This window comes from Engystomops pustulosus, chromosome 1 (assembly GCF_040894005.1).
Source record: "Engystomops pustulosus chromosome 1, aEngPut4.maternal, whole genome shotgun sequence".
In the NCBI taxonomy this organism is placed as follows: domain Eukaryota; kingdom Metazoa; phylum Chordata; class Amphibia; order Anura; family Leptodactylidae; genus Engystomops; species Engystomops pustulosus.
The window spans coordinates 144,795,740-144,814,372 of NC_092411.1; the positions used below are offsets into that span (position 1 = coordinate 144,795,740).

Genomic DNA, 18,633 nt, shown 5'->3' on the forward strand with positions numbered 1-18,633 from the left:
TTGTTGGGTGCGTGTAGTAGGCCTGATTGGATGTCTTGTCTGAGTTGTATGACCTCTCTGTCGACTATGTTGATAAAGGCTTCTACGCTATGTGACCCTTTGGGTGGCATGTATTGACTTTTGTTTTTAAGTCCTAATGGTGATAGGCTTATTAGAGAATTGGATTCCCTATTCTGTGGAATTGAATTTTCAAAGTGTGTTTTAAGGCGTATGTTCCTGTAAAATCTCTGTAGGTCCATCTCAAGATCAAAGGTGCTGAATTTATGAGTGGGACAAAAAGATAGGCCCTTTTGTAATAGTGATATTTCGGCTGGACTGATTATTTTGGAGGAAATATTAACAACTAATGGGGTTTCCCTACCTGGGACCGAGTTGCCATCGTTGCCGTGTTTCCTCTTGTGTTGCCCCCTCCGCGTCTTCCTCTTCCGTGGCGTTCTTGTGTTGTTCCTAAAAAAGAAGAAGGTTGATTGTGGACCTGAGGTTCTCCCTCGATGCTTGAGGCCGAGGAGTTGGCTGATGATCTGTAGTTTCTTTGCCGGGAATATGCTTGAAAGTTGTCCTGCCATCTGTAAACTCTGTCGTTGAGGTAGTCCTCAGCGTCTCTGAAAAACTTTTTCCTTTTCTTGTTCTCTGTTTCTTTCTTGAAGGTGTCTAGGTAGTTGTTCACTTTAGTCTTGAGTGTGGTGAAATCTTCTGAAGGTAGGGTATTCTGCAATTGTGTTTCAATATTTTTAACTTTATCTTCTAGATTCGTAATTTCTTTGTGTAAGAAGTCGATTGTTAGAGTTATCAGATCTAAAGAACACTTGTTTAGGATCTGTTCGTACCGAGAACAATATTCCTTGTTATCCTTGAAAAAGGTGGGACGTAGTGGGACTCGTAGTCCCCTCGGGATTCTTTGAACTCGTAGGTACTCCGAAAGAGTGGCACAATGGAGTTGGGAGTTGAGTAATTGTTTGGAGGATCGTTCAAGATCTCTGGACTTGAAATCGTTTGTGGGGATTTGTAGGAAGTCGGTTGGTAGTTGTGACTGGGCTAAAATCTCAGCTACCTCTTCTTGATTATATGAGAATATCGGTAATGACATGTTCTGCGGGTGCTGGTAGTCGTATGGGTAACACACTTTTGTCTAGGAGTCGTACCGCACACCGGGCTGTATTCGTTTCAGGTGCTCTGGATAGGGACCCAATCCCATATATACATAAATTGTGGAATCCAGTCACACTGTTGTGATTTAGCAGTTTTATTTAGAAGTGCAAAATATATAACGTTTCGGTCAAACCTTGACCTTCGTCAGATACTGCAAAATATAGTGGTACATTGGTAAGTAAGTGTCAACAAGAAGTGCAATTGAACATCAAAAATAGAGGTGTCATATCAGTAGATACATATATATATATATACATTGTATACAGAAATTACAAAACATGGGTACATGTTTGATACAAATATAGGGTATAACATGGGTATTAGGGAAGAATATACAATGGCTGGGGTCAATCAACATCCATGTTGAATATATCTGGTCTAGTATCCCCTTCATATGTGGAGATTCCCAGGGGAGAGAAGGAAAGCGATTTTTGAAACAAGGTCTAAGTTGGTTAGTAACCAGTAGTACCAACAATGCTCCTGTAAAAAAATAAATAAGCGAAAATAAGTCTTACCACTTCAATGGTGTGAAGAATGTGCAATGCGGCTGTGCAGGCGAGTAGCGCTAAGGGAACCGGCGGGGAGTCCGCTCTGTGAGGAAGGAGCGCTAAAGGTAGCAGCCACGAGTGAAGTTTAAATGCTATGGATGAAACCGCGTCCTAGCGCGGGCACTTCCGGTTTAGACCGGAAGTGCGTCATCGTGTGCGTTCCACCGCAGGATCGCGGTGGAACGCATACCACGATTGGAGCATGCGCCTTAGTGAGTAGTAAAGGAATATTTCTTGATCATGTGCTGGAGAGGCGTAGGTTAAATCGCTCATAGGAGAATAGCATAGGAGGGTTAGTAAATTGGAGATGGGCATGTAAAGAGAGAGAAAGGAAGAGAGTATATATGGGAAATGACTTATATCAAATATGTCATAGGGAGAGAGGGAGAACAGGAGTATGGAAAAGATTATAGTGCAGAGGTGAATACATAGAATTTTGTCACATTCCAACATATAGTACATATATTGTAGTTATACGATACCATGTCGTTGGTACAAGAGTGGTATGTTTTTTTCAACGTCTCTGTAAGGGAATTAAAATGATGACATATTAATAAAGCTTTAACAGAAACTTTGTATATTATAGTCCCTGTTGAGTCCTTTGGGTGATAATGTCTCTAACGTATGAATCCAGTAGGATTCACGTTTTTTGAGAATTGTAACTCGGTCCCCGTTGCGTCTCGGGGTCCCTACTTGTTCGATTATTTGAAATTTAAGTTGGTTGATTGAATGTTTAGCCTCAAGAAAATGGGCAGGTACTGGTAGTAGAGTGTTCTTGAGTCTGATTGTGGATTTATGTTTAGAGATTCTTTCTCTCACAGGTAAAGTTGTCTCTCCCACATATGCAATGCCACATGGGCATTTAATCAAATAAATTACAAAATCGGAATTGCATGTAAAAAAATCGTGTATCGGGTATCGTTTACCGGTTTGAGGGTGCGTGAATGTTTCACCCTTCTGGACATTATTACATTGTGCGCATCTAAGGCACGGGAAAGTGCCCTTTTTCTGAGTCCTCAAAAAAAGTTGTTTTGGCATTCTGACTCCTGAGCCTATGTCTGCTTTGACTAACTTGTCTCGCAAGTTATCAGGGCGTTTAGAGCATGGCAGGAACGGTTCTTTGAATTCTTGGACATTAGGATGTCCTTTTTGTAGGATTGGCCAGTGTTTACGTATGATTTTATGGATTTTAAATGAGAATGGGTGATATATATGTACAAATGGTATCCGTTTTATGGAAGTTTTGTCAGGTCTGGGAGGTTTTCTTTTGTATTTTGTCAGCGTATCGAGTGGGTATCCTCTTTGGGAGAATTTTTGTTGCATTTCTTCTAATCTGATGTCAAGAATTTCGGGTTTGCTGACTATTCTCTCTAGTCTTTTATATTGAGAAATGGGGAGTGAGTTTTTAGTAGCTTTGGGATGGCAACTAGTGAAATGGAGGAGATTGTTACGGTCCGTGGGTTTGGTATATAGGTCTGACCATAGTGACCCATCTGGTTCTTTGATGATCAATGTGTCGAGAAAATTAATTTGATGTTCGTCACTGTGTAGGGTGAATTGTAACTCTGGCCATACTGAGTTGAGATCGAGTAAAAATTCTTGTAGGGAGTCCAATGTGCCCCCCCATATGCAGAACACGTCGTCGATATAGCGTTTCCAAACTTGGCAGTGGGTTGAAAAGAGATGGTTGGGATATATATAAGTCTCTTCAAAGAAAGCCATGTATGTGTTCGCATATGGGGGTGCTACATTGGACCCCATAGCTGTGCCCTGACGTTGAATGTAAAAGGAGTCCTGGAACATAAAGTGATTTTCGGTCAGTACTATTTCCAATAGTTCAAGACATAGGTTAATTACATTGGTGGGGTACGTGGTTCGTTTGAGTAACTCATTGACAGCTCTAATGCCTTTGTCATGGGCTATAGAGGTATAGAGGCTGTTCACATCTAGGGTGACCAAGAGATCTGTGGGATTGATCTTATTGATGTCTTTGATAAGATCGAGGAAATTATTTGTGTCTAGAAGAAAAGATTTCGTCGAATGTACTAGCGGGGTGAGGATCTTTTCGAGAAAAATAGATAGTGGTGACAGTATGGATTCGGTGGAAGCGACTGTAGGTCTACCTGGAGGTTTATTAAGATTTTTGTGGATTTTAGGGAGGGTATAAATTACCGGAATGATGGGTGTTTTTTTAGTTAGAAAGGTTTGGGTTTGGAGGTCAATGGTGCCTAACGAGAGGTGTTTAGTTAGAGTGTCTTTAATTCTTTGACTGATCCTGGTTGTGGGGTTCTTAGTTAATTTCTCATAAACATTGGTGTTATTGAGCTGTGAATGAATTTCTTGGATGTAATCTGTTTTATTCTGGATTACTATTGCTCCGCCTTTGTCGGCTGGTTTTATGACAATGTCTTTTGATGCAAGGAGATTTGATAGAGCCAGTTTGTCTGTGCTGGTCATGTTGTTGGGTGCGTGTAGTAGGCCTGATTGGATGTCTTGTCTGAGTTGTATGACCTCTCTGTCGACTATGTTGATAAAGGCTTCTACGCTATGTGACCCTTTGGGTGGCATGTATTGACTTTTGTTTTTAAGTCCTAATGGTGATAGGCTTATTAGAGAATTGGATTCCCTATTCTGTGGAATTGAATTTTCAAAGTGTGTTTTAAGGCGTATGTTCCTGTAAAATCTCTGTAGGTCCATCTCAAGATCAAAGGTGCTGAATTTATGAGTGGGACAAAAAGATAGGCCCTTTTGTAATAGTGATATTTCGGCTGGACTGATTATTTTGGAGGAAATATTAACAACTAATGGGGTTTCCCTACCTGGGACCGAGTTGCCATCGTTGCCGTGTTTCCTCTTGTGTTGCCCCCTCCGCGTCTTCCTCTTCCGTGGCGTTCTTGTGTTGTTCCTAAAAAAGAAGAAGGTTGATTGTGGACCTGAGGTTCTCCCTCGATGCTTGAGGCCGAGGAGTTGGCTGATGATCTGTAGTTTCTTTGCCGGGAATATGCTTGAAAGTTGTCCTGCCATCTGTAAACTCTGTCGTTGAGGTAGTCCTCAGCGTCTCTGAAAAACTTTTTCCTTTTCTTGTTCTCTGTTTCTTTCTTGAAGGTGTCTAGGTAGTTGTTCACTTTAGTCTTGAGTGTGGTGAAATCTTCTGAAGGTAGGGTATTCTGCAATTGTGTTTCAATATTTTTAACTTTATCTTCTAGATTCGTAATTTCTTTGTGTAAGAAGTCGATTGTTAGAGTTATCAGATCTAAAGAACACTTGTTTAGGATCTGTTCGTACCGAGAACAATATTCCTTGTTATCCTTGAAAAAGGTGGGACGTAGTGGGACTCGTAGTCCCCTCGGGATTCTTTGAACTCGTAGGTACTCCGAAAGAGTGGCACAATGGAGTTGGGAGTTGAGTAATTGTTTGGAGGATCGTTCAAGATCTCTGGACTTGAAATCGTTTGTGGGGATTTGTAGGAAGTCGGTTGGTAGTTGTGACTAAACTGACAAAATACAAAAGAAAACCTCCCAGACCTGACAAAACTTCCATAAAACGGATACCATTTGTACATATATATCACCCATTCTCATTTAAAATCCATAAAATCATACGTAAACACTGGCCAATCCTACAAAAAGGACATCCTAATGTCCAAGAATTCAAAGAACCGTTCCTGCCATGCTCTAAACGCCCTGATAACTTGCGAGACAAGTTAGTCAAAGCAGACATAGGCTCAGGAGTCAGAATGCCAAAACAACTTTTTTTGAGGACTCAGAAAAAGGGCACTTTCCCGTGCCTTAGATGCGCACAATGTAATAATGTCCAGAAGGGTGAAACATTCACGCACCCTCAAACCGGTAAACGATACCCGATACACGATTTTTTTACATGCAATTCCGATTTTGTAATTTATTTGATTAAATGCCCATGTGGCATTGCATATGTGGGAGAGACAACTTTACCTGTGAGAGAAAGAATCTCTAAACATAAATCCACAATCAGACTCAAGAACACTCTACTACCAGTACCTGCCCATTTTCTTGAGGCTAAACATTCAATCAACCAACTTAAATTTCAAATAATCGAACAAGTAGGGACCCCGAGACGCAACGGGGACCGAGTTACAATTCTCAAAAAACGTGAATCCTACTGGATTCATACGTTAGAGACATTATCACCCAAAGGACTCAACAGGGACTATAATATACAAAGTTTCTGTTAAAGCTTTATTAATATGTCATCATTTTAATTCCCTTACAGAGACGTTGAAAAAAACATACCACTCTTGTACCAACGACATGGTATCGTATAACTACAATATATGTACTATATGTTGGAATGTGACAAAATTCTATGTATTCACCTCTGCACTATAATCTTTTCCATACTCCTGTTCTCCCTCTCTCCCTATGACATATTTGATATAAGTCATTTCCCATATATACTCTCTTCCTTTCTCTCTCTTTACATGCCCATCTCCAATTTACTAACCCTCCTATGCTATTCTCCTATGAGCGATTTAACCTACGCCTCTCCAGCACATGATCAAGAAATATTCCTTTACTACTCACTAAGGCGCATGCTCCAATCGTGGTATGCGTTCCACCGCGATCCTGCGGTGGAACGCACACGATGACGCACTTCCGGTCTAAACCGGAAGTGCCCGCGCTAGGACGCGGTTTCATCCATAGCATTTAAACTTCACTCGTGGCTGCTACCTTTAGCGCTCCTTCCTCACAGAGCGGACTCCCCGCCGGTTCCCTTAGCGCTACTCGCCTGCACAGCAGCATTGCACATTCTTCACACCATTGAAGTGGTAAGACTTATTTTCGCTTATTTATTTTTTTACAGGAGCATTGTTGGTACTACTGGTTACTAACCAACTTAGACCTTGTTTCAAAAATCGCTTTCCTTCTCTCCCCTGGGAATCTCCACATATGAAGGGGATACTAGACCAGATATATTCAACATGGATGTTGATTGACCCCAGCCATTGTATATTCTTCCCTAATACCCATGTTATACCCTATATTTGTATCAAACATGTACCCATGTTTTGTAATTTCTGTATACAATGTATATATATATATATGTATCTACTGATATGACACCTCTATTTTTGATGTTCAATTGCACTTCTTGTTGACACTTACTTACCAATGTACCACTATATTTTGCAGTATCTGACGAAGGTCAAGGTTTGACCGAAACGTTATATATTTTGCACTTCTAAATAAAACTGCTAAATCACAACAGTGTGACTGGATTCCACAATTTATGTATATATGGGATTGGGTCCCTATCCAGAGCACCTGAAACGAATACAGCCCGGTGTGCGGTACGACTCCTAGACAAAAGTGTGTTACCCATACGACTACCAGCACCCGCAGAACATGTCATTACCGATATTCTCATATAATCAAGAAGAGGTAGCTGAGATTTTAGCCCAGTCACAACTACCAACCGACTTCCTACAAATCCCCACAAACGATTTCAAGTCCAGAGATCTTGAACAATCCTCCAAACAATTACTCAACTCCCAACTCCATTGTGCCACTCTTTCGGAGTACCTACGAGTTCAAAGAATCCCGAGGGGACTACGAGTCCCACTACGTCCCACCTTTTTCAAGGATAACAAGGAATATTGTTCTCGGTACGAACAGATCCTAAACAAGTGTTCTTTAGATCTGATAACTCTAACAATCGACTTCTTACACAAAGAAATTACGAATCTAGAAGATAAAGTTAAAAATATTGAAACACAATTGCAGAATACCCTACCTTCAGAAGATTTCACCACACTCAAGACTAAAGTGAACAACTACCTAGACACCTTCAAGAAAGAAACAGAGAACAAGAAAAGGAAAAAGTTTTTCAGAGACGCTGAGGACTACCTCAACGACAGAGTTTACAGATGGCAGGACAACTTTCAAGCATATTCCCGGCAAAGAAACTACAGATCATCAGCCAACTCCTCGGCCTCAAGCATCGAGGGAGAACCTCAGGTCCACAATCAACCTTCTTCTTTTTTAGGAACAACACAAGAACGCCACGGAAGAGGAAGACGCGGAGGGGGCAACACAAGAGGAAACACGGCAACGATGGCAACTCGGTCCCAGGTAGGGAAACCCCATTAGTTGTTAATATTTCCTCCAAAATAATCAGTCCAGCCGAAATATCACTATTACAAAAGGGCCTATCTTTTTGTCCCACTCATAAATTCAGCACCTTTGATCTTGAGATGGACCTACAGAGATTTTACAGGAACATACGCCTTAAAACACACTTTGAAAATTCAATTCCACAGAATAGGGAATCCAATTCTCTAATAAGCCTATCACCATTAGGACTTAAAAACAAAAGTCAATACATGCCACCCAAAGGGTCACATAGCGTAGAAGCCTTTATCAACATAGTCGACAGAGAGGTCATACAACTCAGACAAGACATCCAATCAGGCCTACTACACGCACCCAACAACATGACCAGCACAGACAAACTGGCTCTATCAAATCTCCTTGCATCAAAAGACATTGTCATAAAACCAGCCGACAAAGGCGGAGCAATAGTAATCCAGAATAAAACAGATTACATCCAAGAAATTCATTCACAGCTCAATAACACCAATGTTTATGAGAAATTAACTAAGAACCCCACAACCAGGATCAGTCAAAGAATTAAAGACACTCTAACTAAACACCTCTCGTTAGGCACCATTGACCTCCAAACCCAAACCTTTCTAACTAAAAAAACACCCATCATTCCGGTAATTTATACCCTCCCTAAAATCCACAAAAATCTTAATAAACCTCCAGGTAGACCTATAGTCGCTTCCACCGAATCCATACTGTCACCACTATCTATTTTTCTCGAAAAGATCCTCACCCCGCTAGTACATTCGACGAAATCTTTTCTTCTAGACACAAATAATTTCCTCGATCTTATCAAAGACATCAATAAGATCAATCCCACAGATCTCTTGGTCACCCTAGATGTGAACAGCCTCTATACCTCTATAGCCCATGACAAAGGCATTAGAGCTGTCAATGAGTTACTCAAACGAACCACGTACCCCACCAATGTAATTAACCTATGTCTTGAACTATTGGAAATAGTACTGACCGAAAATCACTTTATGTTCCAGGACTCCTTTTACATTCAACGTCAGGGCACAGCTATGGGGTCCAATGTAGCACCCCCATATGCGAACACATACATGGCTTTCTTTGAAGAGACTTATATATATCCCAACCATCTCTTTTCAACCCACTGCCAAGTTTGGAAACGCTATATCGACGACGTGTTCTGCATATGGGGGGGCACATTGGACTCCCTACAAGAATTTTTACTCGATCTCAACTCAGTATGGCCAGAGTTACAATTCACCCTACACAGTGACGAACATCAAATTAATTTTCTCGACACATTGATCATCAAAGAACCAGATGGGTCACTATGGTCAGACCTATATACCAAACCCACGGACCGTAACAATCTCCTCCATTTCACTAGTTGCCATCCCAAAGCTACTAAAAACTCACTCCCCATTTCTCAATATAAAAGACTAGAGAGAATAGTCAGCAAACCCGAAATTCTTGACATCAGATTAGAAGAAATGCAACAAAAATTCTCCCAAAGAGGATACCCACTCGATACGCTGACAAAATACAAAAGAAAACCTCCCAGACCTGACAAAACTTCCATAAAACGGATACCATTTGTACATATATATCACCCATTCTCATTTAAAATCCATAAAATCATACGTAAACACTGGCCAATCCTACAAAAAGGACATCCTAATGTCCAAGAATTCAAAGAACCGTTCCTGCCATGCTCTAAACGCCCTGATAACTTGCGAGACAAGTTAGTCAAAGCAGACATAGGCTCAGGAGTCAGAATGCCAAAACAACTTTTTTTGAGGACTCAGAAAAAGGGCACTTTCCCGTGCCTTAGATGCGCACAATGTAATAATGTCCAGAAGGGTGAAACATTCACGCACCCTCAAACCGGTAAACGATACCCGATACACGATTTTTTTACATGCAATTCCGATTTTGTAATTTATTTGATTAAATGCCCATGTGGCATTGCATATGTGGGAGAGACAACTTTACCTGTGAGAGAAAGAATCTCTAAACATAAATCCACAATCAGACTCAAGAACACTCTACTACCAGTACCTGCCCATTTTCTTGAGGCTAAACATTCAATCAACCAACTTAAATTTCAAATAATCGAACAAGTAGGGACCCCGAGACGCAACGGGGACCGAGTTACAATTCTCAAAAAACGTGAATCCTACTGGATTCATACGTTAGAGACATTATCACCCAAAGGACTCAACAGGGACTATAATATACAAAGTTTCTGTTAAAGCTTTATTAATATGTCATCATTTTAATTCCCTTACAGAGACGTTGAAAAAAACATACCACTCTTGTACCAACGACATGGTATCGTATAACTACAATATATGTACTATATGTTGGAATGTGACAAAATTCTATGTATTCACCTCTGCACTATAATCTTTTCCATACTCCTGTTCTCCCTCTCTCCCTATGACATATTTGATATAAGTCATTTCCCATATATACTCTCTTCCTTTCTCTCTCTTTACATGCCCATCTCCAATTTACTAACCCTCCTATGCTATTCTCCTATGAGCGATTTAACCTACGCCTCTCCAGCACATGATCAAGAAATATTCCTTTACTACTCACTAAGGCGCATGCTCCAATCGTGGTATGCGTTCCACCGCGATCCTGCGGTGGAACGCACACGATGACGCACTTCCGGTCTAAACCGGAAGTGCCCGCGCTAGGACGCGGTTTCATCCATAGCATTTAAACTTCACTCGTGGCTGCTACCTTTAGCGCTCCTTCCTCACAGAGCGGACTCCCCGCCGGTTCCCTTAGCGCTACTCGCCTGCACAGCAGCATTGCACATTCTTCACACCATTGAAGTGGTAAGACTTATTTTCGCTTATTTATTTTTTTACAGGAGCATTGTTGGTACTACTGGTTACTAACCAACTTAGACCTTGTTTCAAAAATCGCTTTCCTTCTCTCCCCTGGGAATCTCCACATATGAAGGGGATACTAGACCAGATATATTCAACATGGATGTTGATTGACCCCAGCCATTGTATATTCTTCCCTAATACCCATGTTATACCCTATATTTGTATCAAACATGTACCCATGTTTTGTAATTTCTGTATACAATGTATATATATATATATGTATCTACTGATATGACACCTCTATTTTTGATGTTCAATTGCACTTCTTGTTGACACTTACTTACCAATGTACCACTATATTTTGCAGTATCTGACGAAGGTCAAGGTTTGACCGAAACGTTATATATTTTGCACTTCTAAATAAAACTGCTAAATCACAACAGTGTGACTGGATTCCACAATTAATGATAGAAAGGTGTCAGAACATTCAGTGGATAACTGTTTACTGCATATGGGGTACTGCTAGGCCCCATTCACACTATCGTATGGGGGGCGTAAGTACAACCACAAGAATGAAATGGCCACACATATGTTGCAGCACACATACAGCACTGTACCGCTCTGTACACGGGGATAAGATAGGACATGCCCTATCTTTCTTTGTGTTATGGCGCCATGCTCTGTGCATTTCTATGGGGATGGGAAGGGTCCCCCCTCCTCCTCTCCATGGCTCGGCTGTGTTCCTGCTAGGCTACGGCTGGTCGCCCACACATTCGTGTGCATATAGCCTCAGACTGGTACGAGTGCATGTGACGAGGCCTGTCTACTACAAAAAGCACCAACAATTGTGTATAGATATCATGAGAACTGGCTTATGGAACAATAGATAAAGATGTTCAGATAAATCACACTTTTTTTTTTGCATGTTGTCAGCTGCTTTATGTGTATGGCAGTTGTCAAAATTAGACCTGACAGTGTTAAGGTGCGTCAGACTTATCAAAGTGTTTGATGATGGATGGTAAATCTAGCTAAGTTTAAGAATCCGAAGTCTAAAGTTATATGTCTAATTTGTTGACATATACATGAAAAATGCACCAAAATCTTTAATTTAGATAGTGAGATGGTTTCTGGTGCAAAATTACAGAAGACTTTTGTCATGATATAATTGAAAATCTGACCTAAATTGGCTTCTCCTTGACAGTTGTAATACTTATAATAATACAACTTGGTACATTAAAAAATGTAAATTCCATCATGCTTTATCATTCTTTCCTTATCTTTTCCTATAATTCTATTAGGGCAGTGATGGCAAACCTTATAGACGCCGAGTGCCCAAACTACATCCAAAACCCACATATTTTTCGCAAAGTGACGATGCGACAATTTAAACAGTAGCTTATTACTCCCTGCTCTGTGACATGTTTAAATTGTATAGGCACCTGAGGACACCAGTACAGTAGAAAGAAGGAGACAAAGCTTTGGTTATCATTGTAGCTTCGTTCTAGGGTCCTGGGCTGCTTGGGACTGCAAGAGGCCTTGAGTCCTGTCTAGTAAACTCTGCGCTGGGGTGATGGCGCGGGTGCCCATAGAGAGGGCTATGAGTGCCACTTCTGGCACCTGTGCCATAGGTTCGCCACCACTGTATTAGGGGATAGTGGGGATCTCCCCATACACATCATTCAAACATCCAGATATCTTTTATGTGTAGGAGCATCTTAAGCCTGATGCACAGTTGAAAGTAAAAGTTCTTAAGACATAAAATACAGAGAGTTTTGTTTGCATGACCTTATGTGCGAGTTAGTGGTATTCTCCATTTAATAAATGTTCAACATTATTGTTGTATTTATGCTTTATCAGGGACACTCTTAACTGCATAATGGAGCAGGCAAACAGACTTTAACTTTAACATCAGATTTATGAAAAAACACCACTATATAGTTCTGTTTTGATTTCTTGGACATGACATTTAAACGCCACTGAGAGAAAACTCATAAATTATTTTGTTTGTTTGGTATAGTACATATTGTATTCTTAAGATTTATCAGCATATGACTAATACTAAAAAGAGAAAATGCCAGATGAAAACTTACCATATCCTGTGGAGTATGTGTTTCTCTCACTTTGCCAATGTCTCCACCAATACAGAACTTTTCCCTGTGCTTTTGCAGTAATAATGAGGATTTGAAAGTCATATAGCAACTTGGGCATCGTAACACGTCTGTCATCTCAGCAGTGGCAGGTTTGTTTCAATCGATAAAAGTTTCATTCATCTGTTTTCTCGGTTTTTCTTCTGGTCTCAGTTGTTGATGTGTCCCATGTTTTTGTTAAACAACAGTATTCAAAAATGTGAAATATATTCTTTAAAATAAAATAGTGCTGAATTAGATCATATCCTTTGCTTGCGGTGGCGTCCCAGTTGCTGAGATTAGCTGACCTCTCCCCACTGTTGTAACAATAGCTGGATGGCAACCTGTGTTTGTGTATAGCCTCTCACTGCTTATCTCAAAGCCACAGCTCCAGAAATAAAAAAGGTTCAAGAGCAACATCTACAGGTACGTTTAAAAATTGCACAATGCAACTCCTTGTGAGGATCATAAGTTTAAAAGGATACTACCACCACATCTGAGCTTATGGAAACACAGAAATATTGTTGTTCAGAACATTTGTAACATCTCAGACATATCTTATTCTTGATGCTAATGAGCACTGTGGTGCACTCACCACTGGCCCATCCACATATGCACCTCACCTCACTTCTCCAGAGAGGGGGGTCTGAAGTCTCAGTATTTTCACTTTCTGATTAATTGTGGCTCCTTCCGACAGTTCTATATCTGTATTTTCTGCCGTAAGATTCATTTAAGGTAAGTGGCTTTAGCCCTTTATAAATCTGCTGGCAGTGTTCTTATGCTATGTGGGCTGTTTGTGACATAAAAAGTTGCAAAATACTGTCAAAATTTGTAGTACATAGACCTGGCGTCAATTTGCTTCAAAACGTGCGCCTAAATTGAAATTCACAATCCATGAATTCAGTCTTATTGTGAAAACGAATGTATGCAAGTAATTCATTTGGTGCTATCAGGGTCTATGTCAAAGTGACTTTTCACTGTCCTATGTTCATTTGTTGCAATGGAACGTCGCAAAACAGCATTTGCACCACAACTGTGCTTAAACAATGCCAAACATAGACAACGGGGCACATTTACTAAGGGCCCACGGACAGCGATTCCATCGGATTTTCCCTAATATTTCCGTTTTGTGGCGAATTGCCCCTGGTTTTGGCCCACGCGATGAGGGGTATTTGTCAGGACCTCTGCACCACATCAGTGGCATAGAAGCCCTGAAATAATCACAAATGCTAGATTATTGCTAGCAATTGCGATTATTTTCCACAATCCCCCACCTTCTCGCCAGGTGAGCGTTGGGCGTGGCCAACGGGGAGTGGGTCAGCATGGAGTGTTACTGTCCACACGCCCTGTGCACTCACTGAAGCTGCAGAATTTTCACATGTGAAAAGTTGCCGGCTGCATTTATTTCTACACCAGGCAGGGCGCTTCCACGGCAGGATAAGCGCTTAGCAGGACCCTGCTGGATACATCCAGTGGCCGAAGCCTCTTGATGTATTGGGCTACGCATGAGCGTGGCATATTGCAACACCCTCGCCGATGCAATGGCGAGGTAGTGCTTGCGAATACGTCCCACCTGTAGGTAACATCACCTTACACTACATGGTCCTCATAGGATCAAGGGGAAATTGCAGTGGTTAATCCTGCCTGGCAAGGCAGATGTTAATGTATGATGTAATTATGTCAACCAATGTCTGTGTTACATCCTGTGCTCTGTAGCTGAGATGTGATTGGAGGAGCAGCCACCACCTGACCAAAGGGAGGTAATAAAACCTCTGGCCCAGAATGTTCTGGAGCACTCTTAGAGAGTTGGACTGAGAGAAGTCTCTCAGTCTATGTAGTGAGCGAGTGAGTAAATCTCTGTCTAGCCCATACCAGAGCAGGAAGAGCCTAGCCCCTGCCTCTGAAGAGTGGAGCATTAGACTAGAGTTAGTGTAGTGAGGAAAAGGGGTATCATCTTACCTTTGAAGGTGATACCTGAAGCCCTACAGGACAAGCTGAAGCTTCCTACCAGGACACAGCTGCCTCCCAGCCTGCCCTCTACTTCCAGGCTGGTGAACTATCTCCTGAGGCTCCCTCCAACTCACATCTCGGCACCCTACCTACCTGTTAAAGGCACGTTTGCTGCGGTTCCTGCGGTTCAAATAAAGAACTGTAAGTTGTTTTCTTCAACTTCTGCCTCCGTCTGGTCCCTGCTAATACGGCTGCCTTCATCACCGGCACCCTGTCCATCACCCAGAGACTCACACTCGGGACACTAAGGGGTTGCCCCAGGGAGATCCGCTATAACAGCCTCTCCCTCATCATTTCTTGCCAACACCACCCTGCTGGAGACCTGCCAGGCTGTAGGACAGCCCTCCGGTTCCCCCGTACCAAGCACCGTGACAATAGCGTGCTTAGGCCGCAACCGCCAGCCACTCCGGTACCGCGGGCCCCGGCTGTCTCCAGGCCTCCCCTTTAAGGCTAGGCCCCGGTGGGGGTTGTTGCAAGTGGCGTCACGAACAGGATATAGACTTCTGTGCCTTATTACGGCATTAAAGACTTTCCTTTATCAAAAAGACTGTGCTGCCTAACCCTGCTGCCATCTGGGTTTAGGCCTAAGGACTTGTGTGTTTCTGAACTGCGTTATACTGCTGCCACGTGCTGCCGAGCGTCGCTCCAGCACTCCAGAGGTTAATCCTGGCAAGAACTGTACCCGCTCTGCTACATCCGGCGCTGCCGCGCCTGAAGATTTTTACCTCAGAAACTGTGGCGCAGCAAATAATTCAAGCCCGCCAAAACCTTCACTGGCGGGAAATCCAGATGACGCACAAAGCTCCACCCATGCGCGAATGGCGCGAACCCCGCCTCCTGTGGCGCAGGAAAAATTAGAGCCCGCCACAGCTCTTGGCGGGAAGGACTCAGACTCCACCCCCTGGCCCGAGGCGGATGTCCTGCCCTGCCTCAGAGAAGCGCCAGTTCTCAAGTGGATGTTGAGCGGTGAGGACTGCATCATGTGGGGTCCTCCGCCCTTCCCTCCTGTGGAGCGACCAGACTTCTACGAAGTCTTTGAAACGATGGTGGTCGTCTCTGCACAGCCCGTCCGACGACCTTCCGCTGGACATCGGCTGCATCGAGGAATTACTCGGGCTTTCGTCACCCGGACCTGCTACCAGACGGTGACGCACTACCCGATTCCTCCCGGGCGGATCCTGGTCCCTATCCCGGCTGCCATCCCGGTAGCGCGGGCCCACGTGGAGGCGCCACGTGGAGAGGCCCCGACTCCTGCGGAGCCAACGCCTGGGCCTAGTACGACCGCTCCACCTGCTCCGAGGTCTACCCCTCCGGCTACGCGGCCTGCTAGCCCCGCTAGGGTGGTTCCTGACCCTCCGGTGGTTCCTGCTCCTGTTCCGGCACCTACCTGTCGCCCCAGGAGATCCGAGCCTGCACCGGAGCCACGAGCCCCAGCACCGGCCCCTCCGCAGCCTCGAGGCCGAGGTGAGGCCGCCCGCCGGCGACTCCGAGACGCTGTCTCGGACCAGCGACGCCGAGAAAAGGAGGCCCAGCAGTATATGGCCGGCCGATCCACAGCTGGAGCTTGGGTCGAGAAGAACCGCACCACCGGCATGGTCAGGTTCTTCGACAAGCGGAAGGGCTATGGCTTCGCTACCCAGGACTATACCGGACGGGAAGTATTTATACCCCGCCGGTCCGTCAAGAGGCCTGATCTGCCGGAGAGCCAGCACAACCTCAAGCCAGGCGAGTGCATAGAGTTCTCCCTGCAGGAAGGACCGCGTGGACCCTGGGCGGCTGGTGTGATCCGGATCCCCGACTCCGATGAGGACCGCTACTACCCGCAGGATGACTGGTATGAGGACGACGAGTGGCCGGAGTCCCCGAACACCTCCTCTTCCTCGGCTGCGAGTCCCCGGGCGGTGACCCATGTGAATGCTCCATGCACGGTAATCGTGAGTACGGGTCCCATTGCCATCCATGGGCAGGGCATGATACAGGGCGCCACCCCCACCGGTTCCCCTGCTGGGAGCATAGCCAGGTCCCGCGGCTCTTCCGTGGGTGAGGACATCCCGGCTGGTGAGCCTTGTCCGGAGGCTTCCACTAGGCCCTCTTCTCCAATTGTCACCTACCAGTGGGGTGATGACCCGGCCCCAGAAGAACCGGAGCCGGAAGGAGCCGCGGCGCCGCCGCAGGTTCCCATTTATTTCTTCCTGGACCCCTCTGTGGTCCCTGGCTCAGTTGAGCCCCCGGCTGGAACAGCCGACACCCCGGGCGACAGCGCTCCTCCCCCTGAAGGTCCGGAGGATGTTGCCGCACCTGCAGTATCCACTGCTGCCACCGGGTGTCCCCAGCCGGCACCTACTCCCGCTGAGGAAGCACAGGATTCCTTATTGACTCTGGATCCTGTCCCTGTGGAACCCAGCGAAGATGCGGAGTAAGGCCTGAAGGGCTGTCGCCCTCTACAGGTACTATGCCCTATGTACATATTGTATATTTCTCCATTTACCCCAAAGAGCCAGAGACTGTCCTGAGACTCTTACCCTTATTTATCTCAGTCAAGAGATTATGTGCTATGATAGCACCCTTCCTCTGCCACAGCAGAGATGTCATCAAAGGACTCTGTCCCTCTCCAAAAAGAGGAGACCCTTTGCTTCTTCATTGCACTTTTCCCCACATCAAGGGCTGTACCCAGAAGATGGACTTTGTCAGTAGAGACCTTCTGAGAGACTTTTGCCAACCTCCAGGAAAAGTTGCAATGTAATTGACTATTATTTTGCACTTAATGCCTTCCTTTTTAGGTATGGACATTCTGTTTGCACTTTTTTATGCCTTTTCTTTGCAGGAAAAGAGACATTTACTATCTTGCTACCCTGAGTAGCCTATCCACCTCTGTAACGTTTGTAACGTTCAAGATGTGTACCCATTGGGCTGCTAAGCCAATGTGAATTTATCACCTGTTTGCACACTGTCATATATGCCAGTAGTCTGCATTAACCCTTTCATAGGCTTTTCAGGTTGTAGTGTGGCTGTGTCGGACCGTCTTTTATGTAAAACACTGACCGCTACCTGATCCCTCAAACTGAGGTTTGCACGTGGGGGTAGACCGTAAACTGCGGGTCTTTAGGGGACCGGGGGTGTTACACAGATAGCACCTGGATGCCACTCATACATGGGTAAGGTTGTCAGTCAGGAGGTACTTGTGTCGCATATGCTAACGCAATGCAGATAGACACCATATAATTGCCGCCAGGGAAGAAGCGTTGATCAAACAAATATACAGGCCTTGGTGCAAGGAGTGGATTACAGGACATGACACCACACCTTTCCTACTGTACAGTTTGGTTTAATGGCGTCAGCGACCAACTGTCATACAGCTATATTTTTGTCTTAGTCCGACACCAACCCAGGTGCCTGTTTCCAGGACCATGGGCGGTTTGTCCCTACACCTCACATAGCCTGCACTTCCCAGAAGTGCCTTTAGCCCCCTCTGTGCCCCAAAACATCTGTAGTCGAGCCGAGGGCGGCTCTTTCAATTGCCCCCGGGGTATGCAACACCCTCGCCGATGCAATGGCGAGGTAGTGCTTGCGAATACGTCCCACCTGTAGGTAACATCACCTTACACTACATGGTCCTCATAGGATCAAGGGGAAATTGCAGTGGTTAATCCTGCCTGGCAAGGCAGATGTTAATGTATGATGTAATTATGTCAACCAATGTCTGTGTTACATCCTGTGCTCTGTAGCTGAGATGTGATTGGAGGAGCAGCCACCACCTGACCAAAGGGAGGTAATAAAACCTCTGGCCCAGAATGTTCTGGAGCACTCTTAGAGAGTTGGACTGAGAGAAGTCTCTCAGTCT

General features: G+C 44.3%; 1 protein-coding gene across 3 annotated transcripts in view; it reads right to left on the reverse strand.

The window, feature by feature from the left end:
- LOC140090359 (coiled-coil domain-containing protein 17-like) overlaps window positions 1-13,137 on the reverse strand; it is a 52,507-nt gene extending 39,370 nt beyond the window's left edge. For 2 of the 3 annotated variants that reach the window (XM_072126546.1, XM_072126545.1), the window contains exon 1: window positions 12,747-13,137. In XM_072126546.1, coding sequence (XP_071982647.1) covers window positions 12,747-12,881 — 135 coding nt within the window. In that variant the 5' untranslated portion in view covers window positions 12,882-13,137. The remainder of the gene's footprint in view (window positions 1-12,746) is intronic. The other variant, XM_072126544.1, reaches the window with a different exon arrangement.
- Window positions 13,138-18,633: the final 5,496 nt, after the last annotated feature.